General features: G+C 37.2%; 1 protein-coding gene across 3 annotated transcripts in view; it reads left to right on the forward strand.

The window, feature by feature from the left end:
- FRMD6 (FERM domain containing 6) overlaps positions 1–20,673 on the forward strand; it is an 80,450-nt gene that overhangs the window by 24,252 nt on the left and 35,525 nt on the right. For 2 of the 3 annotated variants that reach the window (XM_011961782.1, XM_011961783.1), the window contains exon 2: positions 14,458–14,699. In XM_011961782.1, coding sequence (XP_011817172.1) covers positions 14,601–14,699 — 99 coding nt within the window. In that variant the 5' untranslated portion in view covers positions 14,458–14,600. Of the gene's footprint in view, positions 1–14,444; positions 14,700–20,673 lie in introns of those variants that run through there. The other variant, XM_011961781.1, reaches the window with a different exon arrangement.

Here is a 20,673-nt window from a genome sequence, read left to right on the forward strand (position 1 = left end):
TCCCAACAGCTACCTTAGCAGTCTTGGATCCATGTTTCTCTGGAATAACAGAAGGCACCTTGGTCTCCTTAGAGCACATTGGCTAAAGATTTGATGACTCCCCAGGGGAACTGTAGATCTTTGATTAATGGAAGGCCTTGTTAGGATAGAAGTGTCTTTTAATGTGTTGGAGACAGAATCTGTACATGCAAATGACAATGGTAAATATGTTGTGAAACTATAATAAAGCCATATATAAAAGAAACATTTTTATCATTTCTCTTAAGGGCTTTTAAAACTGTATAATGTTTTGTCTTTATAAGTTTATTTAGCAACTTGTCTCCAACTTGTGTAATCACTGCAAAACAACTCAAGGGGGTGTTAAATAAGGACTTTTGTAGCAGTAGAAAGTCTTGCTAGATTGTCCAGAGAAATCTTTTACTTTGAAGTCTGTAGATTGCGCTTTTGATCTTCTTTACTTTAAAGAGTACCTGGCCTTGGAGCCTCACTTTGCATCATTCTGCACACGTACTGTGTGTGTGTGTGTGTGTGTGTGTGTGTGTGTCTGTGGGTGTCCCCACAGCAAATGCTGCTGCTTTGAGTGTATCTGGGTAACAACATAATCTTAGCCACATAATTTATGTAGGGTAAAAATTAAATCTAGAATTTCAAAAACCCTTTTCTGGCTTCATAAAATTTTTCACATACAATGAAAGATATCAAGGTAAAAGGCAGGTTTTATTAGCATTTGGGTATGTTTAATTTAGTAAATTATTTTAGCATGCTGCTTAACTTTCTATTTAAAAATATAAAATACGAACTTTCTGAAAAGATACTAAGCTAAATTGTTTTTTACCCTTGGGAGTTTTGGAATATAATTTAGGAAGAAAAATCCCATTAAGGAAAAGCACACCAGGGTCCTACAGCTGACTCTCATCTCGGCCAGCACATTCTCTCCAAGTGCCAGTTTCTTAACCTATCAACTTAAAAGGTTGGATGAAGTCGTCTCTAAAATCTGATACAGTGATAAAATTTTCATTTGATTGCCCTTTGTTACATTTGTTTCCAGTTAGGAATAGATAGAAACTCAGAAATTATTTTATACCTGTCACTAGATTATAAAAATTACAAGAATTCATTAACAATTCTAGGAGCTCTAAGGCTTTTCTTAGTTTCAGATCCCTGAAAACAAATCGTGTAGTAAGTGAAATAACATTTTATAAGTACATGGTACATGGTAGTTACATGGTAAACTCTGCATAGGATCTGTAATGGATTCATCGTATGTGAAATGTAGCAGGCAGTTACAGCAGCATTTCATACTTGTCCTGCCTTATGTGTCTTTTTAAAATTAAATTATCGGAATGTGATTATTCCCAGCATTTTCAACTTCAGTCCTTCTGACATGCTTTATAGAGTTGTGAAATGTACACATAGAAGAGTGTTTGTGATGTCTGTACATTTTAAACAATATAGTGATGAAAGAACACCATTGTATTCACTACCAAGTTTATGAAAAAAAATTTCTCTAGAACCTTCGAAGTTCTCTGCTCCTTTCTGAATATATCTCCTCCTACCTCCAGCCTCCCCCACATTATAATTTTGAAGTTAATCGTACCTTTGCCTTTCTTCACAGTCTTATCACACATATATATGCATCCCTAAATGAATCATTCATTAGTTTTGCTTATTTTTGAACTTTACTTTTTGGTTTCTTTTTGAACCTGATATGTGAACATATGAACTTCCTATTCGTAGAAATAGAATCTATCATATGTATTATTCTGTTACTTTTTTTCCTTAATGTTGTTTTTTTGAGATTCGCACTTGTTAATGTGTAACTGTAGTTTATGATTTTTCACTGCTTAATTGTTTTAATGTACCATATTTTATTTAGTCTGTTGTCAGTGGGCTTTTGCCTTTCTAGCTTGTACGTTTCCTTGTTGTTGTTAAGGAGCCATTTGATGATGTAGAAAATCCTTTTGCAATGTTACCAGAAAGCTAGCAACTTCTCAAATATTTAGTTCAATCTTTGTTGGAGGCATTATGCTCTCTTTGGGAAGAAGTATTTCAGGGGAAAATAAGTAAAGTTAATGTTAAGATTCATATATTGCTACTAGATAATGAGAATTTCACAGCAAAGTCATTATCTAGAAAACTGCAGTTCCTGTGTCAGAGGGAATTGAGTGCAAGTCCGATGAATGAGGGAATCAAAGATTTCATTGTGGAAATTAGAAGCAGATGCTTCTAAGTTGGAGGATTTTCCCTGAGAACAGCACTTTTTGTTGGCGATGTCATGCTAGAAATTCATCTTGGTTGAAAGGAATTTTTGTGCCTGGTTGCTAAACCTGATATGACTTTTGAATACAGATGGCTGTGAAAATAATTTCTGTGGTTTAAAATTCATGAATTTTACCATTGCCTTTGTTCTTGTTGGTTGCCTAATATCTCCTGTTATCCTCCAACTTCCCAGAGTTACCCAAGGTTTGCTTTTGATGTCCGTGTGCTTCAGGGGAAGTTAACCCACGGCCAAATCTATATGTGGGCCCTAGGTGGCTTAGGTTAATTCAACTATTTCCTGCTCCCGTCAGGTGCTGAAGGACTTGTGAACTCTCTAATCAGGGAGCATTTTGGTATTCTTGTTTCCTTCCACATTCTGGTTGATGTGGCCACTCTGAGAGATGCCAGCCTTAAGATGAAGCTGATTTCAGGTTGCCAGGAGAAACTAGGTTCTGTGTGACAATGTGAGCCACCATACCAAACTTCCTGTGGGCCCACCCATTTCACTTTAGGCTCCAAGTTACTCAGTTTATAAATTTCCCTTATTTAATTTAACTAGTCCTGTTGTTTACTCATAGTTAACACTTACCTAGTGCTTACCATATGCCTTATAATACCCTGTAAAGTATGTACTGTTATAATTTCCATTTTACAGATACGGAAGCTGAGATAGAGAGGTGAAGAGACTTGTCAAAGGTCATACAGTTAGTGTTAATAAATAGCTGGCTAAGAGTCAGACCCAGGCAATTTGGCTTCAGAGTCCAGATTTGAATTGGATATTTTTGGTACTTGCAACTTAGTGCACCCCAACCAGTGTGTTTCCTTGTGTGTTTGCTTTCACATAAGTTGGCTTAACCTAACACACATGGAGACTTTTGCAGAAACTGTATTTTGTGGACAGTGTTGGAGGATTGTATTCTCACATTATGTCCACTAAATGTGGAGACAAGAAAAAATGTACACGATTCCTCTATAACTAACATACAGAATATTCAAGAAGCTCTGACCAACACTGACTCCCATTGTGGGGGACAAGTGTGTCATAAAGGAACATAATTTTAATCTTAGTTGCTAGGGATTTATTTGCATTTCTGGTAAGTCTAAATCGTGTATGTAACAAGTCCTACTGGATACCTATACAGAACCAGTACTACTCCGGGCCTTAGTGACATAAAGATACTGACAGCCTACCCTGGAGGAGACCCCAGTCCTCCATGGGGAGCAGGAGAAAAACCGCTGTGCTGCCTAGCAACGTGGAGGCATGCTTCACAGACCAGCATCTTGAGTTTCCAGGGAGAATGAAGATATTTTGTGATTTCATTTTGTTTTTTTGGAGTGGGTGGGTGGGTGGGATAATGTGTAAGGGATAATATTCTAGGCAGAGGGAACAGCATGGTCAAAAGCATACAAGTATGAGAGCAAGACTTGTTCAGGGATCCATGAGGAAAAGAATTGCGGTAATTCAGAACATGAATTGGAAAATGCTCACCCTGAGGAGGAATGGGACCCAATGGTGAAGGATTACTGTGCTTTGATGTTAGGTGTTGTCCTGTGGATGTGCTGAACTGTTAAAGAATGTGAGCAATGGTGTGATATGTGTGATCAGATATGTAATTTAAAAGGTCACCCTGGCAGCATTGTGGGGGATGGCCTTAAGGAATGAGACAAGACAGAGAATATTTAAAAGTTTAGGTGAGAACACAGGTTGTGTGGAGAAGAAAGCTGTTAAAAAGACTAGACAAAAGGATATTTTTTCCTTACTAAGATTATATAAAAATATATGTGTGTGTGTGTACATATATGTGTGTGTATATAAAATATATATTTGCTATAATATATGCATATTATATAATATGTATTATGCATATTATATATAATATGCATATATATATAGCAAATAATATAGAGAGAGTAAATAATTTTCCCAACCTTTCAGTCATTGAGGATCACTTTCATTTATCATTTACCCCATCTTCCTCAGGCCTTATGTTTGGAAAGATTTTCTGTCAAAACAAATGAAGTCATTTGTTTTCTTTTTTTTTGCTTTGGCCTGTAAAGCTAAGTGTGCTATCAAAATAAGTGCCTGAAAATAATACTAATATTACTTAAGTGAAAGATCTTTTAATTTCCCTTGTGATATTACTGTGGGAAAAGATGCCGTTTCTATCAGGCTTTTTGAGATATTTAAAGATCTCCATCACTTCTTTTATGGACTTCATTGTAATAGTTGATTAACGGAATTATGCTTATTACTGTTCAGTTTAGAAAGGATATACCAGACCTGTGCTTTGGAGAAATATGTTTTTAATCTCTAATGTACGACAAGTGATATTTTCATTTTCCCAAGTACGTATTATCATTAGCCTTTGCTTTGCCTCTGTAATCAAATAAATAATGTGAGTATAGTGGTAGCAGAAAATAATGCCAAAAAAGGGGGAAGGGTTGAGTCCGAACAGCACATGGTGCAAAACTGCGGCTAAAGCTAGAGAAGGCCATTCATTGGTTGAGTTAACAAAGAACAAAACTTTGAAAAACAGTCCATGGTGTACGATACTATGTGCCATGCGAGCAAATCTCGTTGGAAGCCTCTCGGGATACTGAAGAAAATGCCTTGTATTTCAGGAGAAGGCTCTGTAACCAGGCTTCTCATCCGTTCAGTCTGAGTGTGCATGGGGCAGCAGCACAGGCCCAGGCCTCTCCACCAGGGCCCTTATCTGTATTATTTCCCACCCTTGCAATTCTTCTCCGCGGAACATAGATGCCGTTAACCTCCCTTCATGGAATCTTTCCTGAATGGCACGCTCCTCCCAGTTCTCAGCCTTTTCTCAAATGCCACAGCCTTCATTTTACCACATAGTTTAGCATTTAATTTAAGATGTAGTTGTATTACTTCCTATTGTTTCTACTCTATTAATTTTGACTCTTGAAAGAGTATAAACTTTCTAAGGGCTAGAATTTAGAAATGGTGTTGAGAGACAAATATGTATGAACTACACTTTAACAAGTGCTGGAGTTGTCAAATACCAGTTAGTTTATACTTGTTCATTGATTAACAGAATTATCATGGTCTTTTTCTTGCTTTTATTTTTTTCCTCTTTGATTTAGCAGCATTCTTTATTCCTGCTAGTCCTATTCTAAAATTATATAGTGAAAAGGTAATTTTTGGCTATAGTGGGTATTTGTGATTTAGGGGATGATGTGCTCAATAAACATTTTTTATTATTGATGTTATTTTTTATATACTATAATTTACTAATCTGTTCCTGTCTTTCTCCTATTTATATTTTTCTCATTTTTTACTTTGATAAATAGCACTTTGGTGAGTACTTTTGTTCAGAAATGTTGAATGCTTTGTTTGAATTATTTTCTTATACATTCCCTACAAGTGGGATTATTGGGTGAAAAGGTATGAACACCTCTGTGACTCTTACTACAAGCAAAGCCAAATTGGTTGCAGTGATTTATAATGCTAACCACAGCTTATGATTCAATTTCACTAATTTTTCTCTTTATTGCAATAGAAAGTTATTTACTGGTCTTTTTATATTCTCCCTTTTCTATAGCTGAGGACTAGCCACATAATGTTTTTCACTGGAATATGATGAGCATTACTTGGCACCAATTCAAGTCCACTTTAATTGGAAGGTTCTTTTTTGTTCCTAACCCCAAGCTTAACTCATTGGTTAAATACAGAAGTTAAATAATCTGTTAGCTACCAACAGGAGAAAAACACCATTTATTTAGATTTCAAGATATGATAAAATAGCATAGATAGTGACCACTACATGTTTGCAAACACCAGTGTTTCCACTTGCTTTCCACGATGGGTAGTAAATGCAGTAACACATACTGTATATCAAGCTCTGTTCGAAGTGCTTCATATGTGAGTAACCCATTTAATTATCTTCACATGAATCTCATCAAAGGTGAGCAAAATTGACACAAAGAAGTACGGAGACTTGCCCAAGGGTATACAGGTGGGAAGTATCAGAGCTTGGGTTCAAACCCAAGCTGTTTGGCTCCAGAGTCCAGGCTCTTAATAGCCTGTCATACTGCTTACTGCCACACAGTATTTCCTCTTCCAAAACTTAGCCTTTCTGTTGATTCAACAACTAGCCTGCATTTCAAGTGACATACACAGCCACGTACATTTGTTTAGTATAATAGTGTTACAGTCAGATTACAGTTTCTTAGATTGCATTTGGTAATTAGCTTAATGATTTTCCCCTTACCACATTTATAAAATATGCTTGAAATTAAAGCTCTTTTTACTAAAATTGCTATGAGTACACTGTTAACTGATCAGTTTTCAAATTACGTATCAACCATGCTTTCCAGTTATTTTGTTTACAGTAAAAGCTTTTTTTTTACAGCTACTCTAATTTATTACAAATGTACAATACAATAAAAGCATATTCAGCATGATTCTGTAAAACACATTGTGGTCTTTAATAAGAGGACTATTCGCCCACACATTAGTATTCAAGATGAGATATTCCTTTATTGCTGAAAATTACTATTATGAATTAATTGCCCAATATGCTTTGCTTGCCTTAAATGAATTTTGCATTATTTCCATGAATTATTTACTGTGTTAGTGATTTATTTTGAATTATTTTCTTCTTATATATTCCCTATAAGTGGGATTATTGGGTGAAATAATAATTTACTATTATTTTAACCCAACCACCTAAATTTTTCAGCTACTCAGATTTTATCCCCCATCTTCTTGGTCTTCTCTGCTTATGGTAAATAGTAACTATTCTGTTTTTGGATTGGAGAGAAACTTTAAAACTTAGAGCGACTTTTTTTTTTTTTTTTTTTAAGTAAATACCAATGTTGGTATAGCCAGAGATAGTAAACAGTGAATTAATGAATGAATGTATCAGGCAATCAGTCAGCTTCTTGTTTGGATGGTCTGTAGTAGAGAGGACTTACTTAGTTGCAAGTGGCAGAATTGGCTTAAGATAACTTGCTGGCTCACTATATGAGAATTTCTATGGATGGTTTCTGGCTTCAGACAGCTAAATGCAGCAGTTCAAATGATGCCATCAGGATTCTTTCTGAGCTTCTCTTTCCTCTGTGATGATGTCCTTCTCAGGAGATTTCTTACCATGTGGCATCAAAGATGATTGCCAGCAACTCCAGGCTCATACTATTTTCACAAATAGCAATACAAAAAGAAGAGCAGCTCTCTCCTTCCCAGCGTTTATATCACAAATTTCATGGAGGATTCTGGTTTTGCTTGGGTTACATGTTCACCATGTAGACCAAGCACTGTGGTTGGAGAATGAACCCTTTTTGGCCAGCTCAGAGTTACATCCCTCTCCTACATCACCTCCATCAGCCAGGGTGGGGACAAGACATTGTGATCAATAGCCCCACTGGGAAGATGGTGCCAAGCAGACTAAAACAGGTGTCCTCTACCTTCCATTCTTTGGTCAGCCAGCACACATTTCAACCCATACACTCATATGCACTGTCTTTCAGTACATACAATTTCAAAGGAGTAACCACCTAATATAATACCACTTTCCTATTTACAACCAACACTGCTTAACTTCTCTACCCAAAAGTAGACTTCCTAAAGTTTAACTCATTTGCTACATCTGGCTCTGAGGTCTAGATCTCTGTATGAGTGTATTTTTGTTAACCAGTTGTAGATATTCCTTCTCATGACCTAGCAACTCATGACTAGTTTTTATTTTTATTTTTTTTGTTTTTTGAGACAGAGCCTTGCTCCTTGCTCTTGCGCAGGCTGGAGTGCTGTGTCACAGTCGTTGTTCATTGCAGCCTCGATCTCCTGGGCTCAAGTGATCCTCCTGCCTCAGCCTCCTGAGTAGCTACGACTTACAGGCATGTGCCACCATACTCACCTATTTTTTTAAAAACTTTTTTAGTAGAAACGGGGTCTCGCTGTGTTTCCCATACTGATCTCAAACTCCTAACCTCAAGAAATTTTCCTGCCTTGGCCTCCCAAGGTGCTGGAATTACAGATGTGAGTCAGTGTGCCTGGCTTTGACTCTTATTTTAATGAACAATCTTTCCCACCCAAATAACCTGATAGCTAATACTTATATCCATTATCTAATGTAACCCTTCCAATGATCTTAGGAGGCCAGTACTACAGATTTTACAGATGAAGAATCAGATTTAGAGATCAGGTAACTTACCAAAGGTCACACAGCAGGTGTTGTGGAATCCAGATTAAGATCCAGATTTGACTGACTGAGAAAGGGTTATTTCACCCTTAAATCTATCTTCTTACTCAGTAGTCTGTATTGTCTCTAAACATGAGGTTAAGCCATATCAAAGGCGATCTTAGCCTTTCCACAGTGCCTCATTTGTCCACCAGAGCAATGGTTGGAAGTGGGAAAGAGACAGCAACAAAGAATCTGATGTTCTTTCCAGAGTATTTGGCTCCAGATGGTTGATAGATGTCAACTACTTTCTTTATAGGTAAAACAGTAACTGTAAAACAGGCCATGACGCAGAGACTGTTCAATTTACTTCTCACCTTAAGTGAGAAAAGTAAATCTGTTTCTCCTAAATGTTTTTTTTTTTGTTTTCTGTTTTTTTTTTAATAACTGACCCTTAAGAAAAAAAACCCTCATAATACAGAGTATGCAGGCAAATTAAAAATTAGGTGTCAGTTGTTTCCTGGTAGGTTTTATATTTTCAGGTACTGTTATCAAAATAAAGAACTCTTCAGGAACAAGCAGGTGGGAATTATGGAAGTGTATTTGTGTGAGAAGTTTGGCTATATACTGCACTAAATATTTAAGTTTTAAGAAGTTAAACTTCAAAGCTATTCCAAAGCCAGAGGCCACACACATTCAAGAGGTTGAAAATTTTGTCTTTAAAGTTCAAGCCAGATTTCTGAGTTTGGCGCTCAGTTGCTGATCTTTAGTTGGAAAATGTATTTAGTAAGAATTGTATTATTAAATAAAAAAACAGCTGGGTGGTAAAAGGTAGCCCATAGTGTCTCTATATGGCAACGTGTAGAGCACTAGTTCTCAACCATGGGTAATTTTGCCCCCAGGGAACATTCGGGAATGTCGGCATTTGGGATTGTTACAACTGATGGGAGAGGGGCTCCTGGCAGCCAGTGAGTAGAGGCCAGGGCTGCCGCTGAACATGCTACAATGTGCAGGACAGCCCCCCACTAAAAATAATATTTGGTCCAAAACGTCAGTAGTGGCAAGTTTAAAAAACCATTCAGTAGAATCTTCGTGTATAGTAAGACAAACAGCTAATATTTAATGAGCATATACTGTGTGCCTGTCATTGAAGATTAAGCAAAATGTATAGCTAGTGAAGTGACCCTCCTCTGAGAAGAGCTAAGTAGAGGAGACAGACAACTGAGGAGTACTTACAAGGAGTATTGCACAAATAGATTATCCACAAGGAAGAACTTCTTACTGAGCAGGAGTTAGTCTCAGGGCCAGTCCAGATCCAGGGAGAGGGGAAATAAATACCACCTGTGAATGGGAAGCATGAGAGTGAGTTCACAGGTTTCTTTAACATACCATAAGTACTTAATGGTGCCTGGAACATAGTAAGTTTGTAGTAAATGCTAGCTATCATTAGCACTATTATTTTGCCTCTTCTGAACAATAAGTGAGCCTTGGCATGGAAAACTCTTGCCTGGGATGGATGTATGGATGGATGGATGGATGGATGGATGGATGGATGGATGGATGGATGGATGGATGGATGGATGGATGAATGGATGAATGGATGGACGGACGGAAGGAAATTACATCTCTTTCTTCATTTAGATATTTCCTTAAATATTGACTCATTAGAGATGCTTCCCTTGATTACCGTACATGAAATAGCATCCACATGACAAACATATCTCCATCAACTCTATCATCTACTCTGGGCTTATTTTTCTTCATAGTACATATCACCATCTGCATCATGTGCTTATTGTCTGTTTCTATTAGAGCAGGATATTTTTGTTAGCGTACTCGGCACATACAGCAACATTTGGCAGACAGTAGGTGTTGAATGAAAGAATGAACAAAAACTAATTTTACTAAAGACATTTTGATACCACTTTTGGGATAGGATACTATACATTAAAGATGACACACTGTTTATTCCAGAATGATCTTAGCTACAGTATTCATAGCACAGTATTTGTATACTTAATACTGTTATCCATTATATCTTCCTTTGAGGTTGGCATGAGAGTTGCCCATCAGAGTATGTGTGCTCTTAGAAATCAGGGACAATACTATCATTTTAATCTTCTTGGCAGTGATATGTCCTTAACTAGATGGTGAACTCATAGGTGGAGGGGGAATATGTAATACTTTTGTATTCTGCTTTTCGGCAAATAAATATTACCGTACTGTGTGTGTAACATGAGCTATATGAATGTGTGATGATTAAATTAGAAGATAGGATTCTCTGCAATCCAAGTTTTCTAAGATAAATTTTTGCCTTGTTTTTGTTAGGTGATAAAGATACCATATTGACTGTTGATACATGCCTACTTAGTCATGCTTCGCTTACAGTCATCTTATCAAATTACCAGCTTTTTACTTTTTTAGAGAGACAGTCCCAGAATTGAGAATCCTCCTTTGCCTACATTCAAAATGAAACTGTATTATGTGGGTAGGAAATTTCTGGTGACCTACTTTTAATTTTAAAATTAAAAAAAAATTACCATAGTTTCAGATTTAGAAAACAGTTGCAAAGGTGGTATAGAGAGTTTCTGTGTACCACACAGGCACCCAATTTCCCCTGTTGCTAACATCTTACATGATTATGGTATATTTGTCACAACTAACAAATCAGTATTGATACATTATAACTAAACTGCATACTTTTAGGGGTAGTGACCCAGTTTTAAAGCTTTTTTCCCACAATTTGTTAAAAATGACAATCAGTATTGAATGCCCATGGGTGGTGGCTTCCTGATTCTTAAAAGAAACTGAGTAATTGTGTAACCATTGGGTCTTATGAGGAAACAAGGAACTTATAATAATGTGCACTTAAAGTTCCAGGGAGGAATTGTATAGCTTAACGTATTGTTTTTGTAAGTTGGGTATTAATAAATAAAGAGGCTGGGTGGAACTTGATCATTATTAAAACTGATTTTTTTTTGTTCCCTGGCAAATATATTACTACCACATGGTCTACTCTTCATAGATAATTGATCCTAAGATCATTGGGCAGAAAAGGGTTGCCCTGTAGTAATAGGAAATGTGTCCTCCTGGGACTGAGTTGAGATTTAGTGTAGGACACAGAATAAGTAGCCAATGGTTGCCATGAGGTTGACTTCTAGAATTCAAATTGGTATAAATTTAATCTAATTCTTTTCCCCAGGACTGCCCAATTTTAGATTAAAAGTTTTGTACTGGCACATATTAGAGATATGGCCATTTTACCATTTCAGTGGAGCCTTTTAATCAGCTTTAATGCTGTCCTGGGTAAAGTAAAAACTTAATCTCTCTCTTTAAGCGCTTTTCTAGTTTGCCATCCTCAAAGCAGAAAGAGTAGCAGTGAAGCAGCGCTGCTTCATATAGACTCTGCTTTTATTAAATTTGCTTCAGTAATCCTCTTCCAGTCATCTTTTGTGCTGCATATTTGAACCATAAAAGAAGCAAAAATTGTACCCAAATGAAAATTTCAAGTTATTTTAATGAAGCTCTGGAAACATCCCACAGCTCAGAAGATATTTTTTCCTAGTTTATTTTTTAAATTCTGGGAAGTAGGTCAGTAGACATACCCTGCTGTAATTGGTTTAATTAGAAGTGAAAAATTATAGGACTAACTCAATTTGAAGTATAGATTTAAATAAGAAGAATTATACTGGGATGAATATTATTTAAGGGTTTGAATTTAAGATGCATTTAATCAAAGCTTATAATTTCTTCTTGTAAAGATTTATATTGCAAAAAGGAAGACTACATATTGGAATATATCAATATATGGGGAAAATTTTACCATGAAATATAATATTTGATAAAATAATTTTAGAATTGTATCTCTCAATGGTATGCCTAAGAATATTGTTCTGTAGGACCTTAATAGATATGCCTTGGGGGAAAAGTATTGTGTGCTTATGTAAGTTTGAGAAATAATGCATTAAATATAAGAAGTTGCCTGCAGGACTTCTCAGAGCCTTTAACACTTTCTGAATTTCTAAGAGAGGACATATATAGGGTACAGTACTTTGCAAACCTATGTATCCCTATACCGCCTAGTAACATTTTTCAGGAAAATGTTTTGAGCACACGAATTTGACCTATTGTAGGAATTTATACCTTTGACAATGTTGAGGACCTTGTTTTTCCTATTATAATGATGTGATATTCACATATATTACTTTTTCCCAATTCTTTATCCTTAAGATATTTTTCCAATGTATTATATTCAACCCTCTACTCAATGCCTTCCTTCTGCTAACTAAAGTGGTTTCTATCTGTTGCTACACATCAGAAATACCTGGCCCTGACCCTGGAAATTCTGTATGAATAGAAATGCTGGAATACCTGCTCAGGATTCTGTATTTATTACAAACACCCAGGTGCTTCTGATGCAGCCAGTGCTGGTCCTCCAACTGATGCTTTGGAATTGTTGAAATAAAAGCATGCATTTTTTCCTAGATGGATGAGTAGATTGGGGCGTAGTTTGTGGTCCTAGAACAACACATGAGTTAACCATCCATCCTAGTGAGAACGATAGTACAGGCCTCCGATGACCCCCCACGAGGTGATGTAGTGGCTGTAACCTAACATGAAACAATTATTCTTTAAGAAAAGCAGAATATTTCTAACTGGGCTTTTAGCCACCTTCCTAATAATGAAGTACCATGTATATGATTGCCATTTGTTTTAGTTTCGAGTAATTCCCTTGTGGATGATGTTTTATTTATTCTTTAAAAAGAATACTAGATTATATTTTCTAAATGTGCCAACTATCTAAGAATATATTCTTTCCCCTCCTGCTGATAAGAGTTATACATTTAACCTTAAGCAAATCGGCCAAGATTCTATTTCATTTATGCTTTGATTTATGTGAGTATTAATGCATTTTCTATGAAAATTGTATGGTTATATATACTCTCCACCTAGTAAAACAGTTCCATATTCCTGGAAATGGTCTTTTACATCCTACAAATGTAGCTGGAAAGAAATAATATAAATACTAATGGTTTGAGAGACAACTAGTCTTGACATATTTTGGTTGAATAGTGTTCTATTAGCAACAATATATGAAATACTAGACACACCCATTAAAGGTAGAAAACACCCACTACTGTTTTAAAATTATTCTGCAAGATCTCACCAATGCAATGAGACATAAAACAGAAATAATGGGTGTAATTATTGAAAATTGGAGATAAAATTTCTATTACTTGCAAACAAAATTCTCTATATCAAAAACCTGATAAGTTAAACAATGCAATATGTTTAATAGAACTAATTAGATATGAGAGGCATCCAAAATCCATCCCTCTTTTCTATACAAACATGATTTGATATACACAGTCTTGTTTTATCTGTGTATTAATTGGTTTATGAAATAATAAATGGAAAAATCAAGTTTGCATTATCAGATTAAAGAAGCAGGAGAGACAGAGCCATAAAAACTAAGAGAGAAGAATGTTGTAAGGAGGGCTTAACAACCAGGATAAATGTCGTAGAGAGATCAATTAAAGTGATGGCCTAGAGATCACGGGCTTCATTTGGCAGAACCATGTTGGTGAAGTGAAGGAAGTGGAAGCCAGACCACCATGGTTGAAGAATGAATGTAATGTAAGAGCCAAGACATTTATTTGAGTTTGGTAGTAATGAAAGAGAAAGAGAATTTTCTTATTGCTGTTGTTTTTGTCATTTCATGTTCAAAACCCTTTATCTCCCATGTGGAACGGAAAACTCCTCCAAGACAGGATCTCTGTTTCTGTGAGGCCTGTAGTGCTTAGTACATCCTTGAATGTGTGAGGCTCTCATTGGTTATAAGTTTAATTCTTGACTGTGGATGAAAGCTTTAAAACTTTGTGGGCAAAATACAGAATTAATTTCAGTGAGTTCCCATTATTAAACATGGTGGTGCTGGCTGGAGACATGCTGTCTCTGTGCCTACAGGAGTAGTAGTGCTGTGTTCATCTTCCCAACCTGCTTTTCACAGTCTTCACCGCCTTTCTTCAGGAGTCTCCCCTTTTTGGCTTTTTCACAGCTATGAAACCCACGTAGTCGAACACCATGATGCTTCTGCAGGGCGTGTGATGAGGAGGCGAGCTTGGCTTTGGAGTGCTGGGAACCTGAGGAATTGCCAAGGACCCAGAGCCCAGCCCTGACCACCAGAGAGCCCAAAACACAATGAACAAATTGAATTTCCATAACAACAGAGTCATGCAAGACCGCCGCAGCGTGTGCATTTTCCTTCCCAACGATGAATCTCTGAACATTATCATAAATGTGAGTAGATCGAGTTTTAGAAATGTCTAAATATTATGTTTTCACCAGTGACCACATTCAACTTATGACTTGATTAAGGGTGAAATCTTTACAAAATTGGGGCAGTAATAATGTGGCAGAATTGGGTTGTCAAATAGTCCATACATACATTCACTTAGCTTTCTGGCTTGTGTGCAGGTGCCTTCAACATTCTCTCACCTGGGTTAGAATTAGAGGACTGTGGTTACTATATTGAAAAACAAACATTTGCTCTTTTTAAACTTTTGATCCAAATATAACTTCTATTGAAGTATATGAATTTGTGTCTTAAATGCTTAGAGTTGTCACCCATACACACGAAATGGTAATCATCGCTGTTAGGTTGGTGCAAAAGTAATTGTGGCTTTCGCCATTGAAAGTAATATCAAAGACTACGGTTACTTTTGCACCAACCTAGATAGGTTTTTTTGAGACAGAGTCTCACTCTGTCACCCAGGCTGGAGTGTGGTGGCGTGATCTCGGTTCACTGCAACCTCCATCTCCTGGGTTCAAGTGATTCTCCCGCCTCAGCCTCCCGAGTAGCTGAGGTTACAGGCACTCACCACCATGCCCCACTAATTTTTGTAATTTTAGTAGAGACGGGGTTTCACCATGTTGGCCAGGCTGGTCTCGATCTCCTGACCTCAGGTCATCCACCTCAGCCTCCCAAAATGCTGGGATTACAGGTGTGAGCCACCATGCCCGGCCTTAGATAGCTTTTTAATATGCATCTTGGTTTTAAGAGTAGCCGAAGTCTAGCCAATTTCCAGGACTAGGTGCATAGGCTGAACATTTGAGCACTAAGCTGTTGCTTATGGTTTGTGAGTCATATTCAACTTGCTTAGATAACCTGAACATTGAGGAATATGATATTTTTTTAACTTTAAAAAAATTGAGTTATAATTTACATACTGCAAAGTATAGAAACCTTATGTGTGCAGCTCAATGAATTTTTACAATTGTGTACATCCATGTAACCATCACCTGTTTGAGATATAAAACTTTGCCAGCACCCTAGAAAGATCCTTTGTGACCCCTCCTAGTCAATATCCTTCACCTAAAGGGTAAAAACTATTCTAATCTCTGTCACCAAAGTTTTGCTTGTTTCTGAACTTCATGAAGCTGAAGTTATGTGATATATTCACTTCTGAGTTCTTTTACTCAACATTTGGCCTGTGAAATTTATTCATGTGAATCCATGTGACAATAATTACTTCTTTTCCATTGTTGCGTGATATTCCATTGTACGAATAGACCCAATCTATTAATCTATTGTTGATGGATAGATATTAGATTGTTTTAAGTTTTTGGCTATTGTAAAACTGTTATGAACATGTTATGTGTATACACATATGGAAATATTTCTCGGTTTCTACTGAAGAGTATCTGTGAATCATAGGTTACACTATGTTTAGCCTTGGTAGAGACTGCCAAACAATTTTATGGTAATCAATGTCATGCCTAACATTTTTCAACCCCTCTCTGTGTTATCAACTTCCATACTCTTTCATAGATTGTATTCTGATGGAATTAGAGGAAAAATTGCCTTAGTGCATGACTTGAATTAGTTTTCTTTCCTATATGTTACTATATTTTTATTTATTTATTTTGATTTTGATTTTTTTTTTTTTTTTTGAAACAGAGTCTCTCTCTGTTGTCCAGCCTGCAGTGCAGTGGTACGACCTTGGCTCACTACAGTCTCTGCCTTCCAGGTTCAAGTGATTCTCCTGCCTCAGCCTCCCGAGTAGCTGGGACTACAGGTGCCTGCCACCACGCCTGGCTAATTTTTGTAATTTTAGTAGAGATGGGGTTTCACCATGTTGGCCAGGCTGGTCTCGAACTCTTGACCTCAAGTGATCCGTCTGCCTCGGCCTCCCAAAGTGCTAGGATTACAGGTGTGAGCCATTGTACCTCGCCATGTTACTATATTTTAAATCCAGTTGCTATATAAAAGAATATTTGCAAATATTTTTTATTTTTTTTATTTTTTTATTTTTTTATTTTTATTTTTTGAGACAGAGTCTGGCTCTGTCGCCCAGGCTGGAGCACAGTGGCCGGATCTCAGCTCACTGCAACCTCCACCTCCCGGGTTCAAGCCATTCTCCTACCTCAGCCTCCCGAGTAGCTGGGACTACAGGGGCCCGCCACCACGCCCGGCTAATTTTTGTATTTTTAGTAGAGACGGGGTTTCACCGTGTTAGCCAGGATGGTCTCGATCTCCTGACCTAGTGATCCGCCCGTCTCGGCCTCCCAAAGTGCTGGGATTACAGGCTTGAGCCACCGCGCCCAGCCTAATATTTGCAAATATTATGCTGAAATGTATATGACATTTAAATAATTTCATTAAAAAGTTTAGTTAAGAAAAGTTTCTGCTTATTACCATAGTCATTTTGGCTTTATTCTGACAATCAACACCATTTCTTAATTTACTGCTGTATCCTCATTTTGCTTATAGGGGTTGTCTGAGGATCCAACAGGCCTGCCTATTGAATGAACTTTGTCATCTTTTGGGCAGAATTTCCAATGATTAGCTACATTGCTGCTTAGGGTGACTGAAATTGTTTTTGGATGTGTGAAGTGGTGGGCTATTATTCTGACAGCATTTGGTTTTTTCAACTGAATAAATATCGACAATATATCTCTTTTTTCAGTGTGGGCACTAGCAAAATAAGTTATAATCTAATCCTACTTACATGTGTGAATATTTTGTTTTACTTTTTATACAGTTATATAAAAGATATCCACTAAATTTTAAAAATATACATAATCTAGGACATATAGCATAAGCACTTAAGAAACTTCTCTCACTTTCATTTGTCTTTTTACCTGGTGCAATATGTGTGTGTATGTGCATGTGTGTGTACACACACAAACAGGTGTGGAACACCTTACTAACCACATTTAATGAAGGGAAGGCTAATCTGACTTAGTGAAGAATACTGAAAGCTGACTATAATTTTCAAAGAAATTAATTTATACTAAAATCTCAGCTGAGGAAGATAGTTATAGAGAACAGACGGGAAGGTAGCCAGTTCATTTATTTCTATGGATCAGCGGTTTTGAAACTTGAACGTACATCAGAGTTATTTGGGGCAGCTTAGTAATATTCAGATTGTGTAGTCTATGGCCATACCACACTGAATGTTGCCTGATCTCATGTGATTTCAAAAGCTAAGCAGGGGCGGGCCTGGTTAGTAATTGGATGAGAGAAATGCTGATGTAGCGAGTCTGAGGTAGGACGCAAGGATCTGCATTTAATAAGATCACCTAAATAGATGCTATAGATACTCTAAAATCTGAGTGAAACAGGCAAAGATCTACGTGCCAGCATCACCTAGTTTCTTTCACTCTTTGGAATTCTGGTTATTCGACTGTGTTTTTGGCACACGTCACTGGCCCAGCTCTTAGAACAGTACGTGATACGTAGTAAGTGCAAAGTAAATGTTGGTTGTTGTTAGCAATAATAATATAATTGTCATCGTTGCTGAGAAAAAGACTATTCATATTTTGACTGTACACTTCACCAGATTTGTGACCTTTGGACAAGTTGATTAAGCTTACTCACTTTTTTCACTTGTAAAAGCAACTTGCCCAGTACCTGGTATGTAGTGGGTACTGAATTTGTATTAGCTTCATTTCTGTCTTCCCTTTATAGAATAATTGAGGAGTAGTATGGAAGTGAAAAACATGGATATACTAAAAACACACAGACCTGAATTCAAATCTCATATCTGAATGACTTTGGGGAAGTTAATTATACCTCTTTCAGCCTCAACATCTTCACCTTTAAAATGAGAGTAATACTTATGCTGCAGGGTGATTGTGAGAATTTAGGATTAACACTCAGCATAATTTCTGATGCATATGTAATAGCTGCTATTGTCATTTTAATCCCTAGGCAGAGATAAATTATACTTTTTCAACTCTCCTCTTTTACAATGTTAGTATGATAATCTCTCTGAGATGGTTAGGACTATGATCATGGACTGTGAGGTCATATATCACTATTAAGGTGGGTTTTAGAGTCACAGGGACCTGTGTTGAAATCCCTGCTCCACAACTTTGCAATCTAGGGCAAATTTTCTAGTTGTTTTGTTTTGTTGCTTTGGTTTCCTCATCTGTGAAGTAGGGATAATCTTACCCCTATGCACAGGGACATTGCAAGGATTTAAAGATGTCACATGCATGAAGTACTTAGTGAAGCGCCTGGCATATGTGAATTACTCAGTAAGTGAGCCCTTGAGTATCAGTTTACTTGTTTTTATTTCCTGGAACTGTTTGTTCATTTCATTAATGTACTCTGTGAATAAACCAAGATGAAGAGTCTGAATCTCATGTAGGCCTATAAGATTTCTTATTTCAGGGCAGGTCTAAGGTAGGACACAGGCATGTAGACTCTTGCTGTGCTGAAACTCCTCTCTAGTAAGCGGTCGGACCAAAGAAGGGACTAGGTTAAGTAGGATGGAGGCTTCCCCACTACCAGAAAAACATTTCATGGCTGCCAAGAAGCCCTCACTTTTTACAAAGTGTTATCTTTGTGTTCAGAAAATAGCAGTCAACGTGTATAGAGTTTGAGTGTAATAAATTAACTATAGCGAGAATGATTTTATTGACTAATTTTTTTCATAATTTCTCTCTATATATTTTTAGCAATGAAAGTTCGTTCCCTGACAGGTGTGGTTGATAGAAAGTCGCCTTTTTGCATATGGAATGAATTTAGTGTTTTGGTCATTCTGAATTCCCTGCGAGTTGCATTAATAGAAGCCATTTTAAATTATTTTAATCATCAGGCAAATATGGAAACTTGGGACAATTTTGGAAGTAAAACCATTGTAAATGTAGGAGCCATAAAGATTTGATTGATATGAATTGTGGCCACGAGCTTATATGTCTTCACTAAGACAAAACAATTCTTTTTTTTTTTTTTTTTTGAGATGGAGTCTTGCTGTGTCGCCCAGGCTGGAGTGCAGTGGCGCAGTCTCGGCTCACTGCAAGCTCTGCCTCCCGAGTTCATGCCATTCTCCTGCCTCAGCCTCCAACGTAGCTGGAACTACAGGTGCCCGCCACCATGCCCTGCTAATTTTTTTGTATTTTTAGTAGAGACGGGGTTTCACCGTGTTAACCAGGATGGTCTCGATCTCCTGACCTTGTGATCCGCCCCCCTTGGCCTCCCAAAGTGCTGGGATTACAGGCATGAGCCACCGTGCCCAGCCAACAATTCTTTTTTTCTGGAGTATATTTTAAACATTCTTGCACAATAACAGACCTTTAACATTTAGGATCACATGCTGTTTTAAAAGTCCATACAGAGGCTGGGGGAGGTGGCAACACCTGTAATCCCAGCATTTTGGGAGGATGAGGCAGAAGAATCATTTGAGGTTAGGAGATTGAAACCAGGCTGGACAACATAGTGAGACCCCAGTCTCTACATAAAAGTTAAAAATTAGCTAGGCATGGTGGCACTGCCTATGGTCCTAGCTACTTGGAAGGCAGAGGTAGCAGGATCCCCTTAGTCTGGGAAGTTGAGGCTGCAATGTCCCATGGTCGTGCCACTGCACTCCAGGTTGGGCAACAGAGTGAGACCTTGTCTCAAGGAAAAAAAAAAGTCCATATAGAGTATATTTTTAGATAAAGCTTTAATTCTTATTCTTAATACCTCATACTATATAGCACTTTTTAACATTCCCATTGCTCCTGAAGATTAAAGAACTTGAGAAATTTCACAGTCAGCTAAAATGTAGCCTTAAAGACTCATAATATGGAAATACAGAAAATTCAAGCTTGTTTTCACAGCAGGCAAGACTTCAGAGCCATGGCCTTATTTAATTATAGTTTTTGAATAAGAGCGTTGCTTACTTGATATTTGTTAAAGAGCTTTACCAGTAGACTCCAAATACTTGATTTAAACTAGCAGAAGAATAATAAATGTATGGGCTGCATGGAGGAAATACATAAC

The sequence above is a fragment of the Colobus angolensis genome, unplaced genomic scaffold (genome assembly GCF_000951035.1).
Source record: "Colobus angolensis palliatus isolate OR3802 unplaced genomic scaffold, Cang.pa_1.0 Scaffold57, whole genome shotgun sequence".
In the NCBI taxonomy this organism is placed as follows: domain Eukaryota; kingdom Metazoa; phylum Chordata; class Mammalia; order Primates; family Cercopithecidae; genus Colobus; species Colobus angolensis.